General features: G+C 47.2%; 1 protein-coding gene across 1 annotated transcript in view; it reads left to right on the top strand.

Annotated features, from left to right (window-relative positions):
- The window catches only part of ADGRB1 (adhesion G protein-coupled receptor B1), a gene marked incomplete at both ends in the record, with an annotated part of 199,586 nt that overhangs the window by 101,053 nt on the left and 74,207 nt on the right, over window positions 1-24,326 (top strand). The window contains one exon of the mRNA XM_082307543.1: window positions 14,090-14,231. Within this exon, the coding sequence (XP_082163669.1) occupies window positions 14,090-14,231 (142 nt within the window). The remainder of the gene's footprint in view (window positions 1-14,089; window positions 14,232-24,326) is intronic.

Below are 24,326 nucleotides of genomic sequence, written 5' to 3'. Positions count from 1 at the left end.
CCTCCTCCCCCGTGACCTGCTTTCCTGAGAAAAGCACAAGCAGATCCATGTCGCTCCGCTCAGCACCTGCTCCTTATTCCTGCTCTTTGCAAAATGCTGGGGTGCTATGTCTGTGGGTCAGATCCATCAGCAGGGGAAAGTAGGAATTAGAGCAGACCCGACAACAGTTATGCTGTCCACATAAAACCATTGGACTTGCATGGCGGGGAAATCTTCCAGCAGGAAAACCTCTGCCAGCTTTGCAGGTCTGGAGCTTGATTTGTGCTTCAACCTCCTGCCAGCCCAGCCAGGCTTTTAGCAGGCTGGAGAAGGGAAGTTTGCTCCATTGCTCTCTAGTTTCACTACGATCCTGAGCTTTGCTGTCTGTGGCTTTCTGCATCCCCTCACCCTCACTGCCGTCATGTATGTCAAATTGTGACAAGGTACTGTTCCCAGCAGCGTGGCTTGGGGCTGAAAGGGAATCGATGAATCCAGCCGCCTCTCTGCTTGCTGCTCTGTTCCCAGCTGAGCAGCGCAGCCCCGCTGAGGGCTCTCAAGCTCTCCCTCTGATTGATCTGGGTCCTGCCCACCAGGGAGCTGTTTACATCGACCCCCGGTGAGAAATCATCTGATCAGCACCCAGGAGGGCTGGGAACAAGTTGTTCAAGGAGAGGGGGCAGCATGATCTTAAACATCAGCATTTATTTATTAGCATTTATTTAGTCACTAGTGCACCAGCCCCCTCACTGCATTAGCATCATCTTTGTTTCCCAGAGGTTTCCTCCTCTTCTGCTAATGTAAATCCAAAGCAAACCCTCTAGTAGATTCCTTTATACACCCACGTGAGTCAAGTCAGAAATCATACTGGTCCCACCAGAGTGGGCTTTTGTGGTTCGCTTTGCATTTTATTTACCCCCTCCCACCCAAAATCTGTAACAAATGAGCATATAATGTGAAAGGACATTTATAGTGGCTATAGTTGCAGCATAACGATGAGGAGGCAGCGAGCAGCGATGCAGCATTCCTGAACCAGGATCCAAATGACCTTCAGGAACGGGCAGATGCTGCTTTCTGAAATTTGAACTGGGAACAAGGGAGGCACTCCGCGCATTCAAAGGGCTGTCAGCTCTGCTTCTCTTGGCTGCTCCACTTCCATGAAATGCTCATTTTGCAGAGTGCAAATGAAAAGGAGGCCAAAGGGAAAGGAAGGAGCAAAGGAAAGCACTGGCAGGGAAAAAAGTGCAGCTAGCTGAACTCACACTGCCTAAACCTTCTCGGCCACAGAACAGCATTCCTGTGCGCATGGGTGTCTGTGCCGGCCTCTTCCTACTGTAGCCTGGCTCTCTGAACTCCTAATCGCTCCTTGGGCCTGATTCAGAGCTCACTGATGTCCAGCTGTAGGTTTGAAGTTTTGATTTTAGTGTTTTCCTGAGGTTCTGATCATGGGATAACTGTGCCAGTATCAGCAAGGCTCAAAGCTCTGTCTGTCTGAGGAGCAGGGTTGGACCGTAACAGACAGACTAACGCAGCCAGAAGTAACCTGCTACTGCTGTGGTCTGTACAGGCACTACCAAGTCTGTATTGCCCGGGAGAACCTTATTAGTATGTTTGAAAGACATGATAAAAACAATTCAGGATTTTAAAAATGTTAATCCCATGACCTCCTCCAGTTCCTCCACCCCCCTCCTTACACTTATAAAAACAGGGTCTTAGATGCTCCATTGCAAAATGTGAGTTGCTTGTGCTAAAAGGAGGTGCCAATGCATAAGGGACCTTTCTCCCGGCAATCCCAGAGCAGTGATGTGAAACGGCGCAAACACGTAATGTGCCGTGATGGGACAAGTATCTTCTGTGCCCGGTGGCTGAGCTGAAGGGTGACCTGCTTCACCTGCTTGCAGTTTGATGGGGATGTTTGCTGAGCTCTCTTGCTTTCGGCTGCAAAGAAGCAAGTGTGAAAGGTGCACTTCCACTTTGAGCTCACCCACCGTTTCTTTGGAGTTATTTGGCGAGAGAACTATTAGGAAATGCTCAGTGAACAGACAGCCCCAAAGGGCTGAGCAGCTCCCCTGGATTCAGAATAATTTCAAAATACCCCCAGAATTTGTTTGTACAGTGCCAAGCCCTTCTGAGACGATTTCTTGCACCCTCTCCCCTTTGCTTCAGCCAACACGTGACTTTCCATTTTTTAGGGTGATTGCCTTTGCTCTACTTTTAATGCCCCTTCTCAGCTGGAAACACTGGAGTGTGAAGCTATCCAGAGTTCCCACGTCCAGATATATCTGTTATTGTGATCCAGTTGCATCTGTGAGGACTTTATTCTTAGGAGATTTGTGGGGGTTTTGCTAAGTGCATTGAAGTAATTTGTACCTTTAAAGGACTGCATCTCCCTCTTGGTTATGGTTAATCTTTAATCCAGCATCTTAATCTTTGCCTGCAGCACCTTAATTTGGCTTCTTGATTTAATTTCTTGTACCGTCTGCTACCTCCTCCTATTCCCAGCCCCTCTGTCATCTGCCTGATTTATTTTTCTTTGTCTCTTTATCTGCTAGCCCTGCACTCAGCCATTAAAATTTTCTGATTTAGGTTTCTGAGAAGCAGGGTACCCTGGAGCTAGTGTTTTGGTGGCAAGAGAGCCATCCTTCTTCCCAACCTGGCCCTGGGGTCTCCTGTACTCTTCAAGACAGGGCTGGGACATCAGCAGCAATGTTTGTTTGCTGTTTTGAAAAGTGCTGCTTATAGGTAGACAAGAGGCAGCCTGTGTCTCCGTCCCTGACTTTGCCATGAAAAGTTGGGAAGAGCATCAAGATTGCTAGGGTCATTTCAGAGACAGGGAGGCTGAAAAAAAGAGAGCACAAGTGACAGGGGATCTGGATCAGAGCTGGGATTTGCAGGCTTTTTGTTCAGAGCTAATAGCACACGTTCATCTTCCTTTTTCCTTTCAGTCGCATGCACCAGAGCAATGTTTAAAATCCCCAGCCGGACAGGCAGAAGCAAGTCTGCTGCCCCGTCATTGCCAGGGTTTGATGCGAGCAGCCATGGGATGACATTTGTGGTCATCTCCCCATGCCAGCTAACCATCCTTCTGCTCCCCTGAGCGCTGGCTGAGGGCTTGGGGTGGGAGCTCTGAGTCCTTTTAGGCTCCGTTGGGATCATCTAGGAAGATGGAAGTGCTGAACTGCAAACGGGACATAGATGCTGCCGTGCCTGAGGCAGCCTGACCATACGCTAAAGAGGATGTGAGATATCTCTTACCAGGTGTTTGTATTGCTCTCCCTGCCTTTAAACCGAGTGCATTTGTACATCCTTGGCTAGCCAAAGGGAGCGTTTCCAGCTTGTTAACTGCTGGCTGCAATGTCTTACATTTATTTTGGCATCTGGTATGCTCAGCAAAAGCATTTACTACCTTGTTTCCCCATTCTTTCCCGTGAGACTTGAGCATGGGACCAGGATGTCCAGGCGTAGAAAACGGTGTGCTCTGCTAATGCGCTCAGTTCCTCCGAGGATTTTCCCTGATATGTTTTCAGTATGTATGACAAGGCTGCTTCTTATCACTGTGGTGCCCTGAGTATCGTTTTCTGTGTAACCAGGAAACTTTCCCAGTTCCTCAGAAATGATCGTAGGATGACTGGCTGTTATTCAAGGCAGAGAAAGAGGATTGCCTGGACTACATACAGGTTAATGCATGCCATGGAGCCGCATCATTTTATAAACAGAAAAGCAGAGAGTCCCATCTTTTGGACCGTGATCCAGTTTGAGTCTTCCTAGCATGAGAAGGACTGATGGCATAACCAGCCACAACTCTTTAACGCCTCAGGCATCTCATGGTAATTGAGAAATTACAGCTGGAAAACTGATATGAAAGCTGAGAGGGTAAGCTGAACATTTTCTTGTCCAGCTGGAACATACATTCTTTCTACATGTTTGCTAAAGCAGGCAATTTCAGGAGGGTCATGCAGTGTGGTACAACAAGCAGGTGACAGTCCATTCAATGAAGTCCTAGCTCCCATTCTTGTTTTGCAAGACCTGCCAACACATTTACATGCAAGCGCTCCAGTCAAGGACACCCGAGGAGCTGCCCCTGGAAAGAACGGTCCTGCAAAGCCTGGATAAGCAGCTGTGAATGTCAGGTAGAGGTGGAAGGGAGGCAGATATATCACTCACTGATTTCACCTTGTCCTTTGTTGGAAAGAAGCCCTATATGATAATGAGACCAGCCATCTTACTGCTCGTCTTTCCATTCGCCTGTTGTCCCAGTGGTACACTTCCCTCCACTCAGGAAAGTCAACTTTGGAAAGTCCCAACCTCTGTTTACAATATTTTCACAGTAATTCCTGTTTTCACTTTTTTCCCAAGACAGTGCTGATACCTAATGATACATTTGTTGCTCTGATATTCCAGTGTAGCAGGAAAGCTCCAACGAGGCAGCTTGGACCAAAAATAAGATTAGGAGGTATAGCCTGTGCTTCTTGCGTTGGAGGGATTCCAGAAAAGCTGTAATGATGCTTTTAGCTCTGGATAGCAATAGCGAGTTTAAGAGCAGAGGCTAAAGTCTTGGAGGGATAAAACATTGATCTATTGTGGAAAGTAGTCCAAGGTCATCTTCTGCAGTCACTGACAGGTGAGCCGACCTGATGCTACCAGTGCTTGCAGTGTAGCTAAATCTGAGAATGATTTTTCTTTTTTCTTAAAGCTATGAAGTCATGAGATTATAGGGAGCTGTAGGCTTTTCTGTTTCTATTTCACAGGGTTCTGTAGAGGAGCTTGAAAATGTCATCCTTTTAAAGGAGAAAATCCACAAGACAAAGAGACTTCAAATAATATCCTATACAAAAAAAAAAAAAGAAACCCTCATGATACTTCAAGCCAAATTCCTGATGTTGTGTGTAAGTCGAGCTGTGATACTGTGGAAGAGATCAGATCTGTAATTATTACAACCACTAGAACTGGGGTCAGGAAGGAATATTTCTCCAGGTTCAATGAGCAGGAGCTATAGAACTGGTTTCCTCTGCAACATGAATATTGTGTCACCTCGCAGGAATTTTCACATTTGTTTTTGTTTTAAAGGCCAAGGGTACTAACAATGTCTTTGGTTTCTCCATTTCTTCTCTGTGGACCATTGTAGTCCATGGTGTCAGGTCTTTCGTATCAAAGCTTTGACATTAGTGGCACGTGTTGAGGATTGTTCAGTGGCTTACTGGGTAGGGCACATGGGACAGAGTGGTCCTTCTGGGGGGGTCTATCCTGATGAAACACCTGTCCTGTGACTGCCTTTGGAAAGGAAGTTTGGCAGGGAAGTGCAAGAAAATTGCAATCGTGGGGTATGGACCCAATGCCCAAATTCTCCTCTCCCATCCCACCCTTCTTTTTCGCTGGGGCAGATCTTCAGAGGCAAAGGCACCGTGCAGGTTTCATCTGCAAGAGATGATGCCTGCGTTTCAGGCCTTCTTCTGGAGCAGTGATGTAAAGGGGGAGAGTGCTCATTAATTATCAACCACATGCTCTGGATTTTAAACGGCAGTTCAAAGCCCAGGAGGCTGACGATGTTGGGAAGTGCTCAGCTTCCTCTCTGGTGGGATAGCATTGCCTTCTGATGAGAGTCATTACAGCTCCACGTCAGCTGTATTTATGGTGTCTGAAAAGATTATCTCCAGATAATCTTACGGGTATTTAGCCAGCCATATGCTTTATTTCAATGGTAATATGTATTTCTTTGTGCGTTTTAACATTGTTTATGTTAATTAAGTCTTCAGACTGGATGCTGCATATGGGCTGTTTCATTTTTTTCTGGGGCTAATTTGCAGATAGTAAGTAACCTTGCGCCCTGCAAAATGCTCCAATTCAGTTAGCCATGATTATGAATTCACAGCTGGGAGAAGGCCTTGCTTTTAACCTCCTTATAACTTTCTTTTCCTGTCCCTTCCCTCCCCCGAAAAAAAAGAAAAGGACCTGGAGAAAATCCCAAATTTCCCTCATCTCCCATAGGTCATGCATCTTACCATAAATCACCATTGTCTTCATTTTGCTTGTGTCAGTTTTGAAGTAAATCAGACAAAACCACCTGGAATTAGGGGCCTCTGACAAAAAAAAAAACATTGGTATTCCTGCTCTGGTTTCATTTTCCTTGCACCAAGTAACTGGATCAATAGTAGGCTTTTTTTTTTCCTTTTTTCCATTTTCATTGTTTTTTCTAAAGAGCTAATTTAATAATAGTTCCTAATCTGATTATTGATTCTTTCCTACCGGCAGAAAATTGTTCAGTGCCAGGTCTATGCTGTCGGTGTAGAAGTGAGAAAAAGGGCATCGATGCCAAACAAAACTCATAAGGAGACAGAGAGATCTCAGCAGTTGAGCACAAAGTTTTAGAGTGGCTCCAGAGACCTGTCAGTTGTTTTTTTTCTATGAAGAAAACAGGGAATCCAGCAAGAGGATGTATGGATGGAAGGCAATGGATTTTTGCAATCCAGCAAAAGGATTTATGGACTGGAAGGCGATGTTGCTCAGTAGTTTCAGGAGTGACTGCTCACTCCAAAGACCAGAGCTCTGTTAATGCCCTCTTACATGACTGTATCCACTTGCATCTCCTTTGTGTGCCTCAGTTTCTTAATCATAGAATTATAGGATGGTTTGGGTTGGAAGGGACTTTTAAAGGTCATCTAGTCCAACCCCCCTGCAATTGGCAGGGACATCTTCAACTAGATCAGGTTGCTCAGAGCCCTGTTCAACCTCACCTTGAATGTTTCCAGGGATGGGGCACCTCTCTGGACAACCTGTGCCAGTGTTTCACCACCCTCATCATAAAAAATTTCTTCGTTATATCTAGTCTGCATCTGCCTTCTCTTAGTTTAAAATCATTACCTCTTGTCCTATCGCTACAGGCCCTATTAAAAAGTCTGTCCTCATCTTTCCTATAAGCCCCCTTTTCAGTACTGAAAGGCTTCAATAAGGTCTCCCCGCAGCCTTCTCTTCTCCAGGCTGAACAACCCCAACTCTCTCAGCCTTTCCTCATAGGAGAGGTGCTCCAGCCCCCTGACCATCTTCGTGGCCCTCCTCCGGGCTCACTCCAACAGGTCCACGTCTTTCTTGTACTGAGGACCCCAGAGCTGGACGCAGTGCTCCGGGTGGGGTCTCACCAGCGTGGAATAGAGGGGAAGAATCACCTTCCTCAACCTGCTGGCCATGCTTCTTTTGATGCAGCCCAGGATACGGCTGGCCTTCTGGGCTGGGAGCTAAATGAGGTTGCTGACGATTTCTTTTAAATGAGTGTAGGAAAAGTGCTGGACAATCAGTTATTGCATTGGAGCTTCAGTTTTCAGATTGGGTTACATGGATGTCACCAAATTGGTGCTACACTTCAAATTCAGAGATGCAGAAGTGCACGATTTTTCTAGGAGGAAAGGTTTTGCTCTGGTAAGCCTAGACTGACTTGCTGAATGTGTGAGATGTCTTGCAGGATTTTCAGTAACATAACTGAGAGCTCAGCCTGGCTTTGAATCCGTGGATTGATCCCAGAAATGCAAAATTATCTCTTGGATAATAGGATGACCCTCGTGAAACAGTTTTGCGACTTTTATTCAGTTCTTAGGAAGGTCTAAACTAACCAAAGCACGATTACTGCTTTGGCACTGACAGTGTCCAAAACTTCCTGCGCAGCTAGACTGTTAAAGATTTATTTGAGCCCATATTTAGCTTAGTGTTTAATTTATTCCAGTGTTTACCTATCTGGCATGAGATCCTTTGTGACTGTTTTAGCAGCCAATCAAAGATTATTTTTTTTTTTGTAACCAGCCTTTTTTTCTCAAAAGGTGCAAATCTTTTCATGTCCCTTTTTCCTGGGAACCATCTACTTTTTAATCCAGCCCTGAGGTCCTGCAGAAACGGTGACTCTGACACACTTGCTGCGGAAAAATGATTGTACATTTTTTGTCCCAAGCTATTGTGCAGAGCCAAAGTGTTTGAAAGGCGCTCTGGGGTAGCCTTTGGCTGGAAATGAAAATTGCTTTTGGGAATCCCACAGAAAGGATTAACTTTGACTTCATCTCTGGTTCGTTCTCCAAATTAATAATCAATCTGCCAGCTGGACCCATGCCAAGCACTTGCATGACCTGCCTGGTTAGCGAGGGGGGAACGGCCCATGTGAAGCAAGAAGTGTCAGAGAATCACAGAATCACTGAGACTGGAAGAAACCTCTGGTGATCGTTGGTAGTATTTAAGTTTCAAATGTATACCCCATTTTTAAAACCTCTTTCTGATCCATGCCTCTTGCCACAGCAAAGGTTCGCCATTTGTGCAAATTCGTATTCAGAACAGCATTTCTATTTAAGAAAGTCCTTAAGCATGTGCTTAGCTCCTATTTAAATCTACAAGACAGTGCTTAATTGCTTTTTCCCATCCAGTGCTCAAATAAAGTTCATAGTCATGTTGTAACATATGGTGAGACATTTTTTTGTGGAACATCATTGGAATTACACTGGAGACAAATCTGACTACAGACATTGGAGACAGCACCAACTTGTCAGGTTTCCTGCTAACCCCTCCAGTACAATGTTTTTTACGCCAGTCTGGTTTGGGATTTCTACAATTCCTCTTTATTGCCTTGTAATCAGTCTGACTACACCGTTCTCTAATATTCTGCCCACGTTTTCCCTTCAGTAGAGTTCCTCCTTCTTCCCTCCCCTCTTGAGACTGCCTGGAAATAATTCTGTTTCCTTATTAGTGTACCTGGATTCAACATTTGTGAATAACTCAAATTCTGCTCTTTTTCTTTGCCACCGAGCTGTGAGCATGGGTTTTCCATTACAAACCCAGTGTACTTTTCTGCAGAATCAAAGGTTTTGCTGAGAAGATAAAGGCTCAGTACTGATCTACAGATGAAACCTGGACACATAGGCACACGCACACAAGCACACACATGTACTTCCCCTTACGGAGCTGTTCATTAATATCCTGTTTTCTTGTACAGCTTTTAATATATGATTAAAGTATATTACATTCAAATATGCAATATGCCCATTTTGTAATATCCCTGTTTTGCACTCTGGGCAGATCCCAGTGAAACAATCTTTATCACAAAATTCAGTGATCGAATCATTTAGGATTTGAAGGCTTCCCTGAACTATGAGGCTTTTGGTAATACTTGCTGGCTGAACCTACACACCCTTGTCTGGGCAGAATGCTATCTGCATCCAACAAGACCGAAACTCCCTCAGATGTGATGCCCATGGACTATGGAGAGATCCCATTAGATCTCTCTCGATGGTATTGAATATGTCATCTGCAGCAGATGTTGCTGGACAGGCTCAAACATTCAGAAGCCATGAATGCGACCACCCAAAATCACAAGACTGGCATTATTCATGAGATTTCACGTCAATACCACTGTGATCTTGAAGCCTTCCAGTTGCAACTGAATCATGCATTTTTAGGAGTTTCTCAGCAACCATGCGGACTAGAAATTCATTTTAAAATAAAGAAACAGAGGCTGAATCCAGAAGCTAGGCTTGAATGAATGTTCATAATATCATGTCTACACTGGGAATAAGGCAATGCTGGCACCTCACTTGAGTGCCAAGAGTGAAGCAACGCGCAAACTTTTAGATGATGTATGAGTTAGCCCTTCTGATGGTGCAATGCCCAAGACACCTTGCGCTCAGCTTTCTGAAGACTGAGTGTAGCCTGCCTCTTGCCACATGGTGGCACGTGGACAGTGAGAAGAGGCTGGTGACTCTTCTGGCATGTCCTTCTACCTGCAAATACGTTCCCCCAACCCAGCTCCAAGCCCCATCCCAAAAGGGTGCGGAGGTGTTCGTATCAAAAGGATTGCAGGGCAAAGAGAATAGGTAATTAAGCAGATTTGAAAAGTAGAAGGACAGGATGAGAGAAGAGTTATTCTTCTGAGGAGCTTAAAACGAGAGGAATGGACATGATCTTTGGAGCACCCAGCATTGAATATTCTGAGTAGTTTAATAACTGGTAATAATCAATTAATAATAACTGGTAGTAAAGAGGGCCAGATTTTCATATTCTATTAAATGGCATAGTTGGACTTATTCTGAGGTGATTTACACCAAGTTTCTGGCTCAGCACATCCCACAGCACCCATCCTGTATGTGATTTATAGCAGCTTTTAAAGTAAAAACTGAATGGCTTTGCTCCAATTGATTTCTTTGAATCCAACGGGATAAATAAGCAGGCATCAGACCAGCTCTTATAAGAGCAAAGGGCGGTTATTATAATTTTTTTTTTTTTTGCCTAGATATCGCTATGTGCTCTTTCTGTATGTGCATCTAGAAGTGGATATCAGACCATGCCAATTGTGGCTTTAGCCCTGGATAGACTTTATTCTGGTTTTCCATTCACTGCTGTACTGTCAGCTTTTCTGCCATGAGAGAGTGAGACCAGGCGCAGCATCTACGGAGTGTTATTTGTTTTCTGATACCTTCCCTGGGGTTTCCTGTTTTGGTAGGCTTTCTGATTTCTTTTACTTTTTTTTTTTTCTTTGTTTCTTTTGGATGAGGTTACTTCTGTTGATGCATGGCCCAGATCTGTCCTCGTCTACTCTGAGAGCTGGTAAATGAGTAAAGCTGGGCTTTGGGATTGAAAGTGATGTTAAGGCAATTGTATTCACAGATTTCAAGAGAGTTCAGATTGCTTGGGGGCAGGGCATGTACGTGTGACAATGTACACATATTCGATGCTTTAAGAATGATGACTTTAAGCATGTCTATTTGCTGTGAAAGCCTGCTTAAACAGAAAAAGTTAAGGATAATTGTGAGCCCTTTTAAGAGCACTTTTCTAGATATCCACAAACCCATAAATGGAAAAGATAACCAGAGCACTAAAAAAACCCCAGCTAAACCAAAAAAAAAACAACCAAGCAAAGACAAATAAACCAATATCTACAAAAACCAACAACAGTCTGTTTTAGAGGGAAAGTAAAAGCTGTTGTAGAAATACGGACAAAGGATAAATTGATAGCAAGCAATACAAATTAAAAGCTTGAAAAAGATAAGAGAAAAAAAGATGCAAGAAATTTATTGTTCAGGATGGTTGAAATGAATAAAAAGGAAAATTCGGAATATACTAAAACCAAAATAAGTCTTAATGGTATTGATTTGTTACTAGCTAGAAATGACAGATCTATTTATAATAATGCAGAAGTTTCAATAAACGCCTGTATTCTGTAATTGGAAGAGAGCCTGGTTACTTAGTCCACATCCCAGGCTAATGAAATACTTTTCATTACACCAGCAGCTAGAAAACATGCTATGCATCATCTAATAAAGTAAGATGTTTTTAAGAGAAACCACATGGAGTAATTTTGCATGCAAGAGTTTCAAAAGAGCAGGCTAAAGCTAATTGGGGATCATTCCTCTTTAGTAAAAGAAGGGTGGAAGTGTTCCCAAAATCTGGAGAGAGGAGCATGTGTCTGTAAGCACAACAGCCTCACTCTAGAGCCGTCCGCCTCACATCTGTCTTAGGCACAATAACACACCAGCTGATACGGGATCCAAAAATTAGGGGATTGTGGGTAATATTATGATTATAATTGAATAATAGCATACTCATTAAAACAGAGAAATTAATAGCAATCAACTTATGGAAAATAGATGTTGTCAAGCTAAATTAATACTTTCTATGAGAATACATAACTGGTTGGTAGAGTCTGAGCATTTGTCATCATTTGTACACATCATAAATAAGGCATTTGTCTTGGTGACAGTGAATAAACAGAACGACTGGCTAATGCAGTTCTTGGAAATATAGGTGGTACATATAGGGGAGAATACAGCATTTGTATTCCCTCTGAGATGGGCCTTGAATCTCTCAGTCCTTTCCAAGAAGGGCTTTGGTGAGTTGCAGAAGGTGCATGGAAGAGACCAGAGAACGATGCCTGATCCTGAGTCTCTAAGAGATGATGTGACTTAGCTTAGTGAAGAGCATGTGAAGAGCTGACTATCCAGGGAAGACAGATTTATGTCCCATCTGGTAGATGGACATGCAGGAGGGTCCGGACGTTTAGAAAGGCCTGGATGGAAGCCAGAAAAACAACTCTTCTGGATTGCGTGTTGCTGACAATGTCTACAGTAAAATTACTTTGGCTTTATTTATTTTTTTTTTTACTATGAAAAGTGCTTTAATCCAAAACAGAGATAATTCAGGAAGGCTCAGTGTCATGTATTAAACTGGATCTGAATAGATAATCACAACAGGATCAACTGCATGTGTTGATGCTCTGTTACCCGGTTGATACCCAACCCATGCTCTCCGCTTTCTTGCAGAGTGGTTAGGGAGGTGGAGGGAGGCTCTGTCTCGTTGCCTGAGGAACGTGTCAGTGTGGGCATGGAGTTGAGACCTGCAAAAAACTTCTCCGCAACTCAAGGCAGGTCTGCTGGAGTCAGCAGTACGGAGAAGTCCAGGCCATCTGTGATACACCTAAGGCTGCTGAGCAGCTTGGCTCCATCTGGAACTGCCTTGAGCTTGCTGATGGCATTCTTGCCTAGGTCCCCTCCTCTGAAGATGGTTAGATGTAGAGAGGGGACATCTTACACCCATGTTCCTCCAGTGAAGGCATATGGCCCTTTTGCTCTGCTTCCACATCCTGTCCCAGGCTCCAGTGAAGCCCAGGTTATCCGCATGGATCCTGACCTTCTCCCCATCCATTGCATCTCTGCACTTACTCTCCTCATTTGCACCCTGCGCGTGACCATGTTTCAGGAGAATGGTGTGGACAAAACACAGAAGCAATGGGTGGAAAATGACTGTACTTTTTGGGTGATGACTGTACCTCGGCACGCGAGGCAGAGCGTGAGATTCCCCTTTTCCCTGGCTTAGCCCTTCGTGCTTACACGGAGATGGGGCTGCAATAACTTCTCCCGATGAAACCATCCCATCTGCAGGACAATGGCCAACTTCACATGGAGCCTTTCCCACCTATGACCCCTTCCCCATTCTGCTGCTCTTCCCGAGCCTGGGAAAGCAGGGACCCTGTCCCCTAGATCTCTCGCTGTCCCTCTGGCCATGAAGCAGGGGCATCCCTGCCCTGCCCGGAGCTCTAGGGGTGAGGGGAGGTCTGAGGGGGGTCCTGTCATGGCCCCTGGAGACCCCGGTCCCAGAGAGCTGGGGCGGGGAGAACAAGGGGAGGGGGGAGGGACAGCTGGGGGTGGGGAGGAGGAGGGGCTGATGCCTGTGAAGTAATTGAGGGGGGTCATATGGGGGTGGGGAAGGTGTGGGGGATGGGTGGAGTCACGTATTGGGGTGATTGGTGTGGGGGAGGGGTGCACTCCCCTGTGGGGATCATGTGACTGGGGGAGGTCTATGTAGGGGGGGTGGCATGGGGGGGACATGTCTATATGGGGTGTGGGGCAGGGGTGCCAGGGGGTATATTGGGCAAGGGACGGGGCTGTGGGGGGAGCGAGGTGTATATCAGGTCTGTGGGATGGGTCTATAGGGTTATGCGCCATGTATGGGATATGTGGGACAGGGCTATAGGGTTAGGGAGGTGTAGATGGGATATGTGGGACAGGGCTATAGGATTATACATCTTTATATGAGATGTATGTTACAGGGCTATAGGGTTATGCATCCACATAGTGGGTGTGTGTGACAGGGCTATAGGGTTAGGGAGGTGTATATGGGATATGTTAGATGGGGCTATAGGGTTATGCATTGATATATAGGATACGTGGTACAGGGCTATAGGATTATGCATGCTTATATAGGGTGTATGCCACAGGGCTATAGGGTTATGCATCCACGTAGTGAGTGTGTGGGACAAGGCTATATGGTTATGTGTGCATACACGGGATACGTGGGCTATGGGGTGAGGGGGGTGTATATGGGGAGGGTGGGGCAGGGCAGCCCGGGGGCTGGAGGGGGACTTTACATGGGTGGGGGGCGACGGAGGGGTCAGAGCGGGGCGGGGGAGCTGGGGGCGGACCAGGACCAGGACCGGGACGAGAAGATCCAGGTCGGGGGTGATGGTGGGATGGGGGTGGCCGGCGGGAGGGGGGGGGGAGGCGGCGGGGGGCGCGGTGCCCGCTCCCCGCCCGCCCTGACGGCCGCTCTCCCTCTCTCCCCGCTCCACCGCCCCGTCCCTCCCTCCCTCCTCCAGCCGAGCCTCCGCCTCCGCCTCCCCGCCCGGCGCCTGGTCCTGGCGCGGCTGCCGAACGGTCCCGCTCGACGCCTCCCGGACTAAGTGCCTGTGTGACCGGCTCTCCGCCTTCGCCATCTTAGCCCAGCTCAGCCCCGACATGGTGAGTCCCGCCGGCGGCGCGGCGGAGGGAGGAGCAGAGGGGAGAAGGCGGGGGGACACACGGGGGACAGGGGAAAATAAAGAGGGAGGGAAGGGGACACGACCGGGATGGAGCGGAGCATCCTCGGCGTGCGGCTTTTGGGTACCGCGTACCTGGCGCGAAGAAGGGGCGCCGGGGACAGACCCGAGCCCTGCTGCAGTCCGGTGTCGCCGGGACCGTAGCGACACACCGTGAGGCTTTGCATCACCCTCCCCTTTCACCACCGCCCTTCCTCTCCCCTTCCCCCCGACCCTGACCGCGGTTTTGGGGGGGGACACACACATATCGGGGCTCCTGCTGCTCTGCTTCTCCCCTTCCTCCCATCCCTCCATCCCTGCTCCGTGTCTTTGAATACGAACACCGCTAAACGTGGGGGGCGGCCAACCCCTGCCCGGCGTGTTCACTCCCGTGGGCTCCCCACGCATGAAGTCTTCACACGTGTCTTATTTTGGGGGGGAATCACCCCGCGCTACCTCCCTCCCCACCGCGGCTCCGCAGCTCCCTCTTGTCCCCTTTCCCGCCTCGGGGTCCGTCTCCCTACCCCACGCTTTTTTGGGGTGGGGGGGTCCCCACTCTGGAATAAGGGACCGTGGAGGGGAGGAGTTGCGAAGTTTTGGCCGCTGTCGGTGACACGAAGCCGGTGCCGCGTCTTGGTCAGAGCCTCCGGAAAAAAAGTGCGAGATTCCTAGAAATTATCGCCGGGCGGCTGCACCCTGAGTCAGTGAGCGGGGCGGGTGCCAGGGCACCACAGGCGACACCAGGGTGGTCAAAAGGGGCTTTGCAGGCTCCTCTCTTCCACCTTGTGCTTTTAATTTTTTTTTTCTTTTCTTTTTTAAGTAGTTCATCCCTTTTTGGACAGTTCCCAGGTTCACAGAGTAAAGCCTCCCCCCACTCCACCTAGCGCTTCTCCATCTGCCTGGGCACTGGGAGTTACTGGGCCCTTGCAATTATTTACTAATTATGCCTTGCTTGTTAAATGCTGGCTTAATTCAGCAAAAGGGGAGGGGAAAGGAAGAAAGGAAGGGTGATGGTGGTAAAGGGGAGGGGGGGGATCACATTTTCCAAGATGAAGGTTTGGTTTATTATTAGAAACACTAATGTATTTGGTCCACTAGTTACCATGGAAACAACATCTGCACTGAAGTGATTTTAAAGACACAGCGTTGGTTGTGTTTGCCCGGGCCCCGTGCAGGCCCAGCCACTACAGCGTTGTGAAATGGGCTTTGGGGCGTCGGGTAGAGCTGCTCTCGGGGTCCTCTTGAGAGAGGCACCAAGCTTTTGGTTTCGGCAGAGGTGTGCTGGTTGAAGGATGCTCGGAGGTAGGACTGGGACTGGGTTCCCGCTTGGAAGAGGCCTGGAAGCAGCTGGTTGCATTGATGCTGGCATCCCTGCACCCGTCTTCTTCCACGGGTTGTTGTTTCCCTGCCTTCCCACCAGGCAGGCTGGGATCTGCGTGAAACTAAGCGGGCAGGGAGATAGTCTGCTGAGCTAGTGCTCTTCAGGAGTGGTATCCAGCCTTCTCGAGGTGGCCAGGCTGAGCTCAGGTGAGCCAGCCAGGACCCGTCTCCTGCACCTCTGTACCCTGCTGCTCTATACCCGCCCTGTGTGCCTGCAGGGCTGTGTCCTGCCGGCAGCAAGGCTTGACCCTTCAGTCCAAGCTACAGCAGCTTAAGTGTCTGGCTCCAGAGGTTGTGATGACCATCAGGAAGATTGATGGGTGTGCCTTGTCCCATGCGGGAAGGACTCCATGCTGTCATTGCAAACAACCCAGTCCTGACAAAGTTTAGGGAAGCTGCATGGTCGGAGAAAATAAATTGTGATTTCTGCTGCAGAAATTCTTCTAAGGCAAAGCCTGTAATGAAGCCAGCCCAGGTGTGCAGCTGAGCTGCTGGTGAAGGTCCTCTGCTAATCCTTCTTCTGGCAGCGGGCAGAGGACCAGGCAGTGTGGGAAGAAAGAAAGGAGTCCTTAGCTTGGCTAAAGCAGAAGTTTCTCTAATGGAAGGCTAAGTCTTTATGTTCACACAGTGCTTGGTCCTATTTAACTAAGCAGCTAGGAAAAAGAATGGTTAATTTGAAGTGGCTGGATACTGCTGCTCCCTCAGCTCTAGGTGTTTGGAGTGTTATCTGGATAACACAGGGTTGGTGTAAGCCCTTTATCATCAGTGCAAGTATTTTCGCATCTGAGAGTGGGCTTGGTTGCAGGAGGATGCAGCTTCCTTCCCCCAGGCATGTTTTATTATATCTGCAACTAACTTCTCAGCTGGTCCTTTGGGATTTAGGCCTAAAATTGCTTCCTTCATCCTCTTTCCAACTCTGCTGGCTGCTGGTTGGGTTACTGTTTCACAACTCATTTTTTCCCAGCCTGGAGTCAACTCAGGATGAATCCTTTGGCCATGCTGGGAGGAAAGCTGGGGCCTGGCTACCTCCTGAGGCCTTCCAGTAAGCAAATCTCAGGGTTTGTTGATGCCATGGAGCGTTGTTCTCCCAGGTCCTCGTCGGACCATCCTTGGTTTCCTGACTGAGTGTCATTCTGAGCAAGCCCATGCTGCCTTCCTTCCCCAGAGGTGGCATCTCGTCATCGTTGGTGTCTGCGGCGGTGACATTTATAGTGCAGTTTTTCATGTGCCTTTGGAGCTCTCAGGACAAGAAGCTTCATCCGTCTGTGTCATTAATATTATTTATTGCTATAAATCTCCCTTCTGGAGTCTTTGGCCCTGGCAGTTTGAAATATTTGTAACCCTGGTATGGGCACAGCTTCTTTGCAGTGAAAAAGGACCAGGAAAGGCTTGTGGGGGATGAGTGTTGCTGCCCAGGCAGCCGATTCAGACTTGCCAAGGACAGAGTTTCCCCAGGCTAGGCCCTGAGTGTTGCTCACGCGGCGGGAAAAGGAAGCAGTTTTCCTTGATTTCAATGCAGCTAGGATCTGAAAGTGCTGTTTTTGAATCGGGTTTGGAGACAGACATCCCTAAACTGTGATGGAGCTGTTCAGATCCAGCTCAAAAGCTGGAGCTCTTTCTCTGGGTCCGATTTCCCTCGGCCCCTGCTATTTCGACTCGACAGAGGCAGTGGAAGGGCTGTACAGCCCCTGTGTATTTTTGTGGGGTGTACTGTAGCAGACCAAACTACAGAGCTGACTTGGAAGCATTCTGGCAAGGCAAGGGAGTTACGCAGCGAGCAGCCCTGACCCTATGATATCCCAGGATGTTGCAAGAAGCTTTGTTCGTTGTTATCTCCAGTTTGCATGAATGCAAGGCACCTTTCGTGGTGTTCTTCCTACCCAAAGGGATAACAGCTTCTGAGCTCCTCTCTAAACTCACAGCATTTACTTTCCTGACAACATCCCAACATTGTGTGTGCAGCAGAGGAGAAGAAATCCTTTTTACCCTGGGGAAATAATGAAGCATGGGGAGTAGACTTTCAGTGTACATCTTCGCTGAGCAGGCTGTAGGAAGGGAATCAACATGCAGGTCTGGTGGGATCTTGCTGTATCTTGAAGATCTTCCCTCTGAAAAGATTGCCCTGTGCTATGGGAGGTCTGTGTACTTCAGGGAGCGTACGCAGACACAAGGTGGGTTATTGTAAAGTCCTAAAACTCTGTAGAGCCTCACTTGCACAGGGAGTAGATCCAGGTTTTCCAGCAGCATGCTTTTCCCCTGGAAAAATGTTGATGTTAATGAATTGAAATATTTTGTAAGGGTGTAGCAGTTCTGACAACATTTTGATGGAAAATTATAGCAATGTTTCACTTAGATAAGACCAGAGCACTTTATTTCGAGATGAACATTTTAACATTTATATTCTACCATCGTTTATCACGTGAGATTTGGAGTCTGGATAAGAACAAATCCTTTTGCATACCTTGAGAACAGCCGGTTCTCACGTTTACAATAGTTTTCATGTTTCATTAATAATGATACTGGTTCTCCTGCAATATTAACTCTTTGATTCAAAAGCTGGACTTTTCTGTTGAAGGGAAATTCTCAGCTTTGCCCAGCTCGAAGTCTTAAGGCATCAAACTACTGCCAGTTTGTACAGGGAGTCTAGGGAAGAGTTTATTAGGCTGGTGCATTGGCTAAGGTACAGGACTGAGAGCTGGTTCTGTGCCTGTAAGTGAAATTGTGACCTTGGGCTAATCACTTCATTGTTGTCTGCTTCCATTTCTCCAGCTGCAGCACCCTTGCAGGTGACATCCCAGGCTGTGTGCATCCATTTTTGCACAGTGCCCCAGGCCTGAAGGGTGCTACAGAAAGCACCAAGTGCTGTTATTTCCCTGACAGAGCATTAGGAGCCTCCGTTTGCTCAGTTAGCAAGAGCTGTGCCAGGGTGAACATTGCTGAGCTGCAAACATTTGGGCTTTTGAGGTCCAAATCCTCTGCAAGCCTCCTGCGCTTGTGCTGTTGGCACCTCTTCCTGCAATCACCCTGTCCTCTCCGGGATGCTGCTGTGCATAGAGTGTCTCTCAGGAGCTGATTGTGCCTCTTGCTGTGGAGCCCTTGAACTGGAAAGATTTCCTAAAATTTCCTGGGGTTTTGTGCTCTTAGTGCTGGACTCTTCCCGGATATGGAGAGGCCAAAGCGGGAGTGATGAAGGGACACTTCCAGCTGGACTCCTGCCCATCTCAGGAGAGCTTTGTGCTGAGACTGGGGAAGGTTATGGTGTAAGTGCTGCTGGGGATTTCTGGGGTTCGCCCATCTCCTGCTCCACAGCAGGAGCAGCTGCTGTGTTTTCTCAGGGATACCTTTCCCTAAGGTCTGTGGCAACCCGTAGGAGCAGGCTGTGATTCTATAAATCACAAGCTTGTCTTTCCTTTGCTCAGCAGAGATGCTCTTTTCACTAAACCCAGTATACTCGCCCCAAGTTTCAGCAGGCTTTGACAGCATGGAGAAGATAAGAGTGCGAACCAGCTGGGCAGACAGTTTTCCCCTCCCATTCTCTCTCATACTATGATTAAGAATTAGAGAGGACGTGTGTGCCCTTAGATGGCCAAATGGGCCAGCTGACAGTCTAGCTCCCTCTTAAAAGAATTGCCTTATTTTTCAAATGTGGCCTCTTAGCAGAGGGGGCTGAATTGTGATCCTACATTGTCGCTTTGCTGGAAGTCACCTGCTTTTAAACGTTTGCTTTGTCATCACTGACCTGAAGTCTGTCAGTATGCATTGCAGAGTGAATTTGGGCTAAATCTCATTTGAGTTTGGAGAGGACCCAGAGTCAACGTACGGGTGATTTATGTTGGGTTTTTAGAGGAAGGGGATTACTGATAAAGCTTGTGATGCGCTCCAGGTGCCAGGGAGCAGAGGAACCCTGGGTTTCTTATTTTGGTGGGAGATGTGAATGGAGATTGCCATTGTTATATGATATAACATATATAGAGAGAGATATCTAAGGGATCCCATCAGCAAGTGAGTGATTGGTGTTTGAACATATATAGGAAAGGAATCAGAGACAAGGGTGATTGATAGGAAATCCCTTTCAGTTCTGTGCTTCTAGGAGGGACAACACTTGAATATATTAAAAGAAGACAGGTAGCACACAAGGTAATAATAGGAGGATTTGGCTCAGCATAATAAGCAGTCATCCAGCATCCCACCTCCTTCGCGGCTGTCTGCGGATTCAGCTGTCTGTCGATCCAGCGGGTTGTTCAGTAGATATTCACAGCTGACAGCTTTCCTCTGCTGAGTTTCTGCTCCGCGCTTGTGGATTCGCTCAGGTCTTTAACTCATGACAAAACTCCAGGCGGTGGGATTGCAGCAGCGTGGGTCTGCAGCTCTTCCCCCGCGAGCCAAAGCCAGCGAGCTCCGCACAGCCCTGGCAGTGACTCTTCTGCAGGCAAATGCTGCATCACCCTGTATCTCTTCATCTGAAGGGGACGTGGGAGAGGAACATTGTCAAGTGGCTGGGAGCTTAAAACCGTTGTGAGATTCAGTGCTTCAGCGTGAGTAATACCGAGCCAAATTCACTCTTTGGTGTAAAGGGAAGAGCCGTACTGGCATTAACCAAGTGACCCCAGGAGCAGACCAGGGCTGAGGTTAGTCCCTTGTCTTCAGCTGAAATTAAAGACTCACTGTGCGCGTCTGGGATACTGCGTGTCCAGGCGTTCCTAAGGGGTTTGGTGCTTATTTTGAGCTGCAGTGCTTAATGGCTTGTTGCCATGAAGGCAGCTTAGCAAGTGTGACAGCTGCCCTATTACTCAGCCACAGCTTACTGCTCTGTTAAAGGAGGTGTGGATTTACGCCAGGACACCAGGGTCTTCCCAATTCCCACTTTCCCCTTTCCTAAGAGCTCAGAAAGCAGCTCTCAGACTCAATGGGTGCAGATTTGAGCCATCGAGGGCCAGAAATGTGAATGAAGGGGGTGAGCGGTACCTCTCCGGGATGCTCCGCTCTGTGTTCAAGCAGGATGACTGGTACGGTACGTGAGTGTGGGAGTGTGGGAGTATGTGTGTGGGAGAGGATGATGTGTCAGAGATGTTTGGTGTGGTACTTCCACGCTGATGGTGAGCAGAGGTGAACTCTGTGAGACGGTTTGACTCTTCTCAAGAAGAAAAGACTGAGGCAAAAGAGGATAATAGTCTTCAAATGGGTAGAAGGTAGCTGTGGAAAGGGAGTAATCTGCTTTCTGTGTCTGGTGGGGATTGGATTCAAATTGCAGTGAGAGAGATTTAATTTAGGCACAAGGGAAAACCTTCTGGCTGCAGGGATAGTCAAGCACCGAGAGCCTAGCCTCCGTCAGTGAAGGTTTTCTTGAACAGGCTGGGGATGGTTTAGATGGCTTTGAGGCAGGTGAATGGGTGAGCTGAGCTTGTCAGGTCTTTTCCCACCCTCTTGCCTGTAATTCTGTAAACAAGATCACCTTTGTGGCTGCTTCTTGCTATGTAAAAGAGAGAAATGTGGCAGAGATGTGGCACGTTGCTGGGAGGTGGAGGAGTGGGATGGAGGCAGATGGGGAAGCTCTGTTGGGTTAGGGAATGTATTTGGAAGAATCACAAGGTCTGTCCACAACTGGAGAGACCACCTTGCCTGCTTTCCGTATCTAGCTGTAGCTGTTGATTCACTGTTTTTTTATATTTATCACATGGTATTTGGACCACTGCATCACCGGGGAGGCTTAGCTATGGAGCACGACTTCAGCAACCTGCTCGGTGCTGAACGAGCCGCAAAGCCACCCCAACCCAAACCAGGTGAAATACAGCTGAAATTTTCAGTTGAAATACAAGGATGCTTGGATACGGGTGGGTGTGGGGGCACATGTAAACAGCGCCAGGGCATTAGTCATTGTGATCTGTAGTAAGTCATGGCACATCTGCCATTGTCAGGATTGTTTTGTAGGCATTGCACCAAGAAGGGTTTTACAGAGGAGGTTTAAAGCAAGAACACTGGATAGCTTTCTGGGTGTTTTGGGGGGAGCTTCTTCCAAGGCAGAGGACAGCGTGGGAGACATCACAAAGGTGCTCGTTTGAAAATGGTAACAAGTGGGTGATGGAGGCTGGGTTTCATGGGCTCATCAGGGGTGGGAGTCAGCACATTAGCGCTAAATGAGATTATCTTCCTTTTCAAAGCACTTCAAGGAGTAAGCACGTTGTGTTTGAAGAGTCAGTCGAACTGTTGAGCGTTGCTTGTCTGTCTTATATCATTCCGCACCCATCTCTGTAGTACTTTGTCCTGGAAAAGGCCTTTTTAGGTAATTTTGGCAAGCTGCTTCACCACTGAGCCCTGTTGTGCCCTGCCTAAAGGCTAAGGTTGCCCTTGAATTGCCATGAAACGAGACATGGAAATTAAGTCATTATTATTTTTTTACAACAAATGTCTACTCATTTAAACCAAAATTGAATCAGTTTCTGAAAGGCTTGTGCCCTTTGTACTTTTGCTGTCTATGAATAGCTGAGTGGACAAATCTACTGGCAACATTTTGGCAGTAATGGCAATCTTTAAGCAAAAATGGGCAATATGCATGGCAAACAAATGTCAGGCTTGTAATTATGAATATTTGAGCTTGAAACTTCCCTCTAAATGTTAGGACTGTCTAATCAGGAAACTAGGATGATGATGTGCATGATAACGGTCAGTCAAAACTAAGTCTGCAGCTCGAGTGCTCAATAGCTACCTGCCCTGCTAACCAAAAGGATATACAGAATATATTCAGTAAACCTGTGAAAGCAAAATGACTCTGCTCTTTTCCCACAAGCAAGACAACACTTTCATTTTTCATGGCAAATTGTTCTTTTTTGCTCTTTTAAATATGGCAATCATGTCAGCCATTCCCCAGATGGGGAATATCCTACTACTGGGGACAGTTTTGATCTCGTTTATATCAACTCGGTACAGTTGTAAATCCAGGGGCTGTTACAATTTTACTTTCCAGTCACTCAGCTGTGAATGAGATGGGTATCAGGGCCAGAAGCTGATTCCCTGAGTGCTGCTTTGAGATCACTGTTCCATGTAGAGGGAATTAGCACCAGTAACTTCCCAGTAAACAGCTGTGTATTGAACTGGGTGGGCAGAAACATGCTGGATCCCATGGGCTCTTCAGATTGCAATGGGAATAAAGCTGTTGTTATCATCATAGGAGTGTACAGATCATCTGATAAATGACTGAAATCCCTTCACCTCCTGTTCAGAGGCGAGCTCTAGCCAGCGAGCCCCTGAAAGCCTCTGAGGACTGATAATGAGCTGGAGACATCTTTTACTTCAAGGTTGTTGGTTCAGCCCTAGTTCGGGTCAGGAGCCATTGCCAGTGCAGGGATTTTCAGTGGTTGAACAGTGAGAGATGGGAAGCTCTGCCTGGGTCCTACAGGAGAGGAATCACATCTGCAAAGGGACTGAATGAAGGCAGGGTTTAAGAGGTGTTTTCGGGATGGCTCAGGCAGTCTTTGCACAAGTGTTCACGGCTTGTGCTTAGGATGAAGTTTTTTCTTAAGGGAAGGATGTTAGAACGGGAAAGGGAAGACAGGCGTTTGTTCTCCATGGTGGTAGGCAGCAGAGTGATATGAGCATCTTTGGCAGAAGTCTTCCTCCAGACACCATGGCCTCAGGTGTTCCCCCACTCCTCAGTCAGGTCTCTCCCAAGGGCAGGATCTGTGGGCACGGGGGAGGCAAGCATTGCCCATGCTGTGGGGAGAGCTGTCAGTCTGGCATCACTCATCAGCATGATATTGATAAAATAAAACAAACAGCGGGCTGTTTTGGAATAATTTGGTGAAATGCTGTAGCCTGGCATGGAACCAAAACACTGCTTAAATCAGGATAAACACAGTCTGGATTCCACCCTCATTTTCCATTCCCAGTCTGCCATGGAGCTATTTTATTTTAACTGTGTGTAAATCTCTCCACATTTCCCTGCAAGGTGCTCAGCACTGCTGCTGTGAAGTTACTAGAGATAAGGGCACACTTGTGAAACCAGGGCAAGATGGGTAATGCAAGGACCAGCTTGCAAATCAGTTATGGGCTTTGAACCGATTATCCTTTGTGTAGTACAGGGAAGGGACAATCCCAAGCAGAAAGAAGCAGTAAAGAAGGCTCATTTTTAATGTAGTTAGAGCATATGTCCATACTGTAAAATAATGCTACTAATATTAATAATAATGTTATTAATAATAAATTCCATGGCAAAGGATCTAGCACTGTCCTGTAATTGTCCCTGCTGTTTAATTGTTATAATGTTCCCCGGCTGTGTCTTGGCTTGTGCCAACTAGCAACGTCCAGCTGTGGTCCAGGGGATGGCATGATCCATTAATGTTCCACTAGCAGCATGGACAAGACCCCTCTGTTTTGAACGGTGAGTTTGTATGAATATTATCTATACTGTATCACTTCATCTCAGGGCAATGGAGTGGGTCCTGGACCATTTTATTTTCTAGGACTGACATTGTGAGATAGAGGTTTGCTGCTTACCGCAGTGCCTGTCACAGTGGTACTGCACAATCTGATTAAAGTTCACTTCTGCCTCTGTTGTCTCAGAAGGAAAGAGTGTGTACCCATAGAGGAATAGGCCATTTTGATTATTACTGGCTTTATTGTGGAAACTTATTCTATTTTCTCTTCAACATGCTTTAAACGGAAA

Source organism: Platalea leucorodia (assembly GCF_965183815.1).
Source record: "Platalea leucorodia genome assembly, chromosome: 1".
NCBI lineage: Eukaryota > Metazoa > Chordata > Aves > Pelecaniformes > Threskiornithidae > Platalea > Platalea leucorodia.
This window is presented reverse-complemented; position numbering and strand designations above follow the sequence as displayed.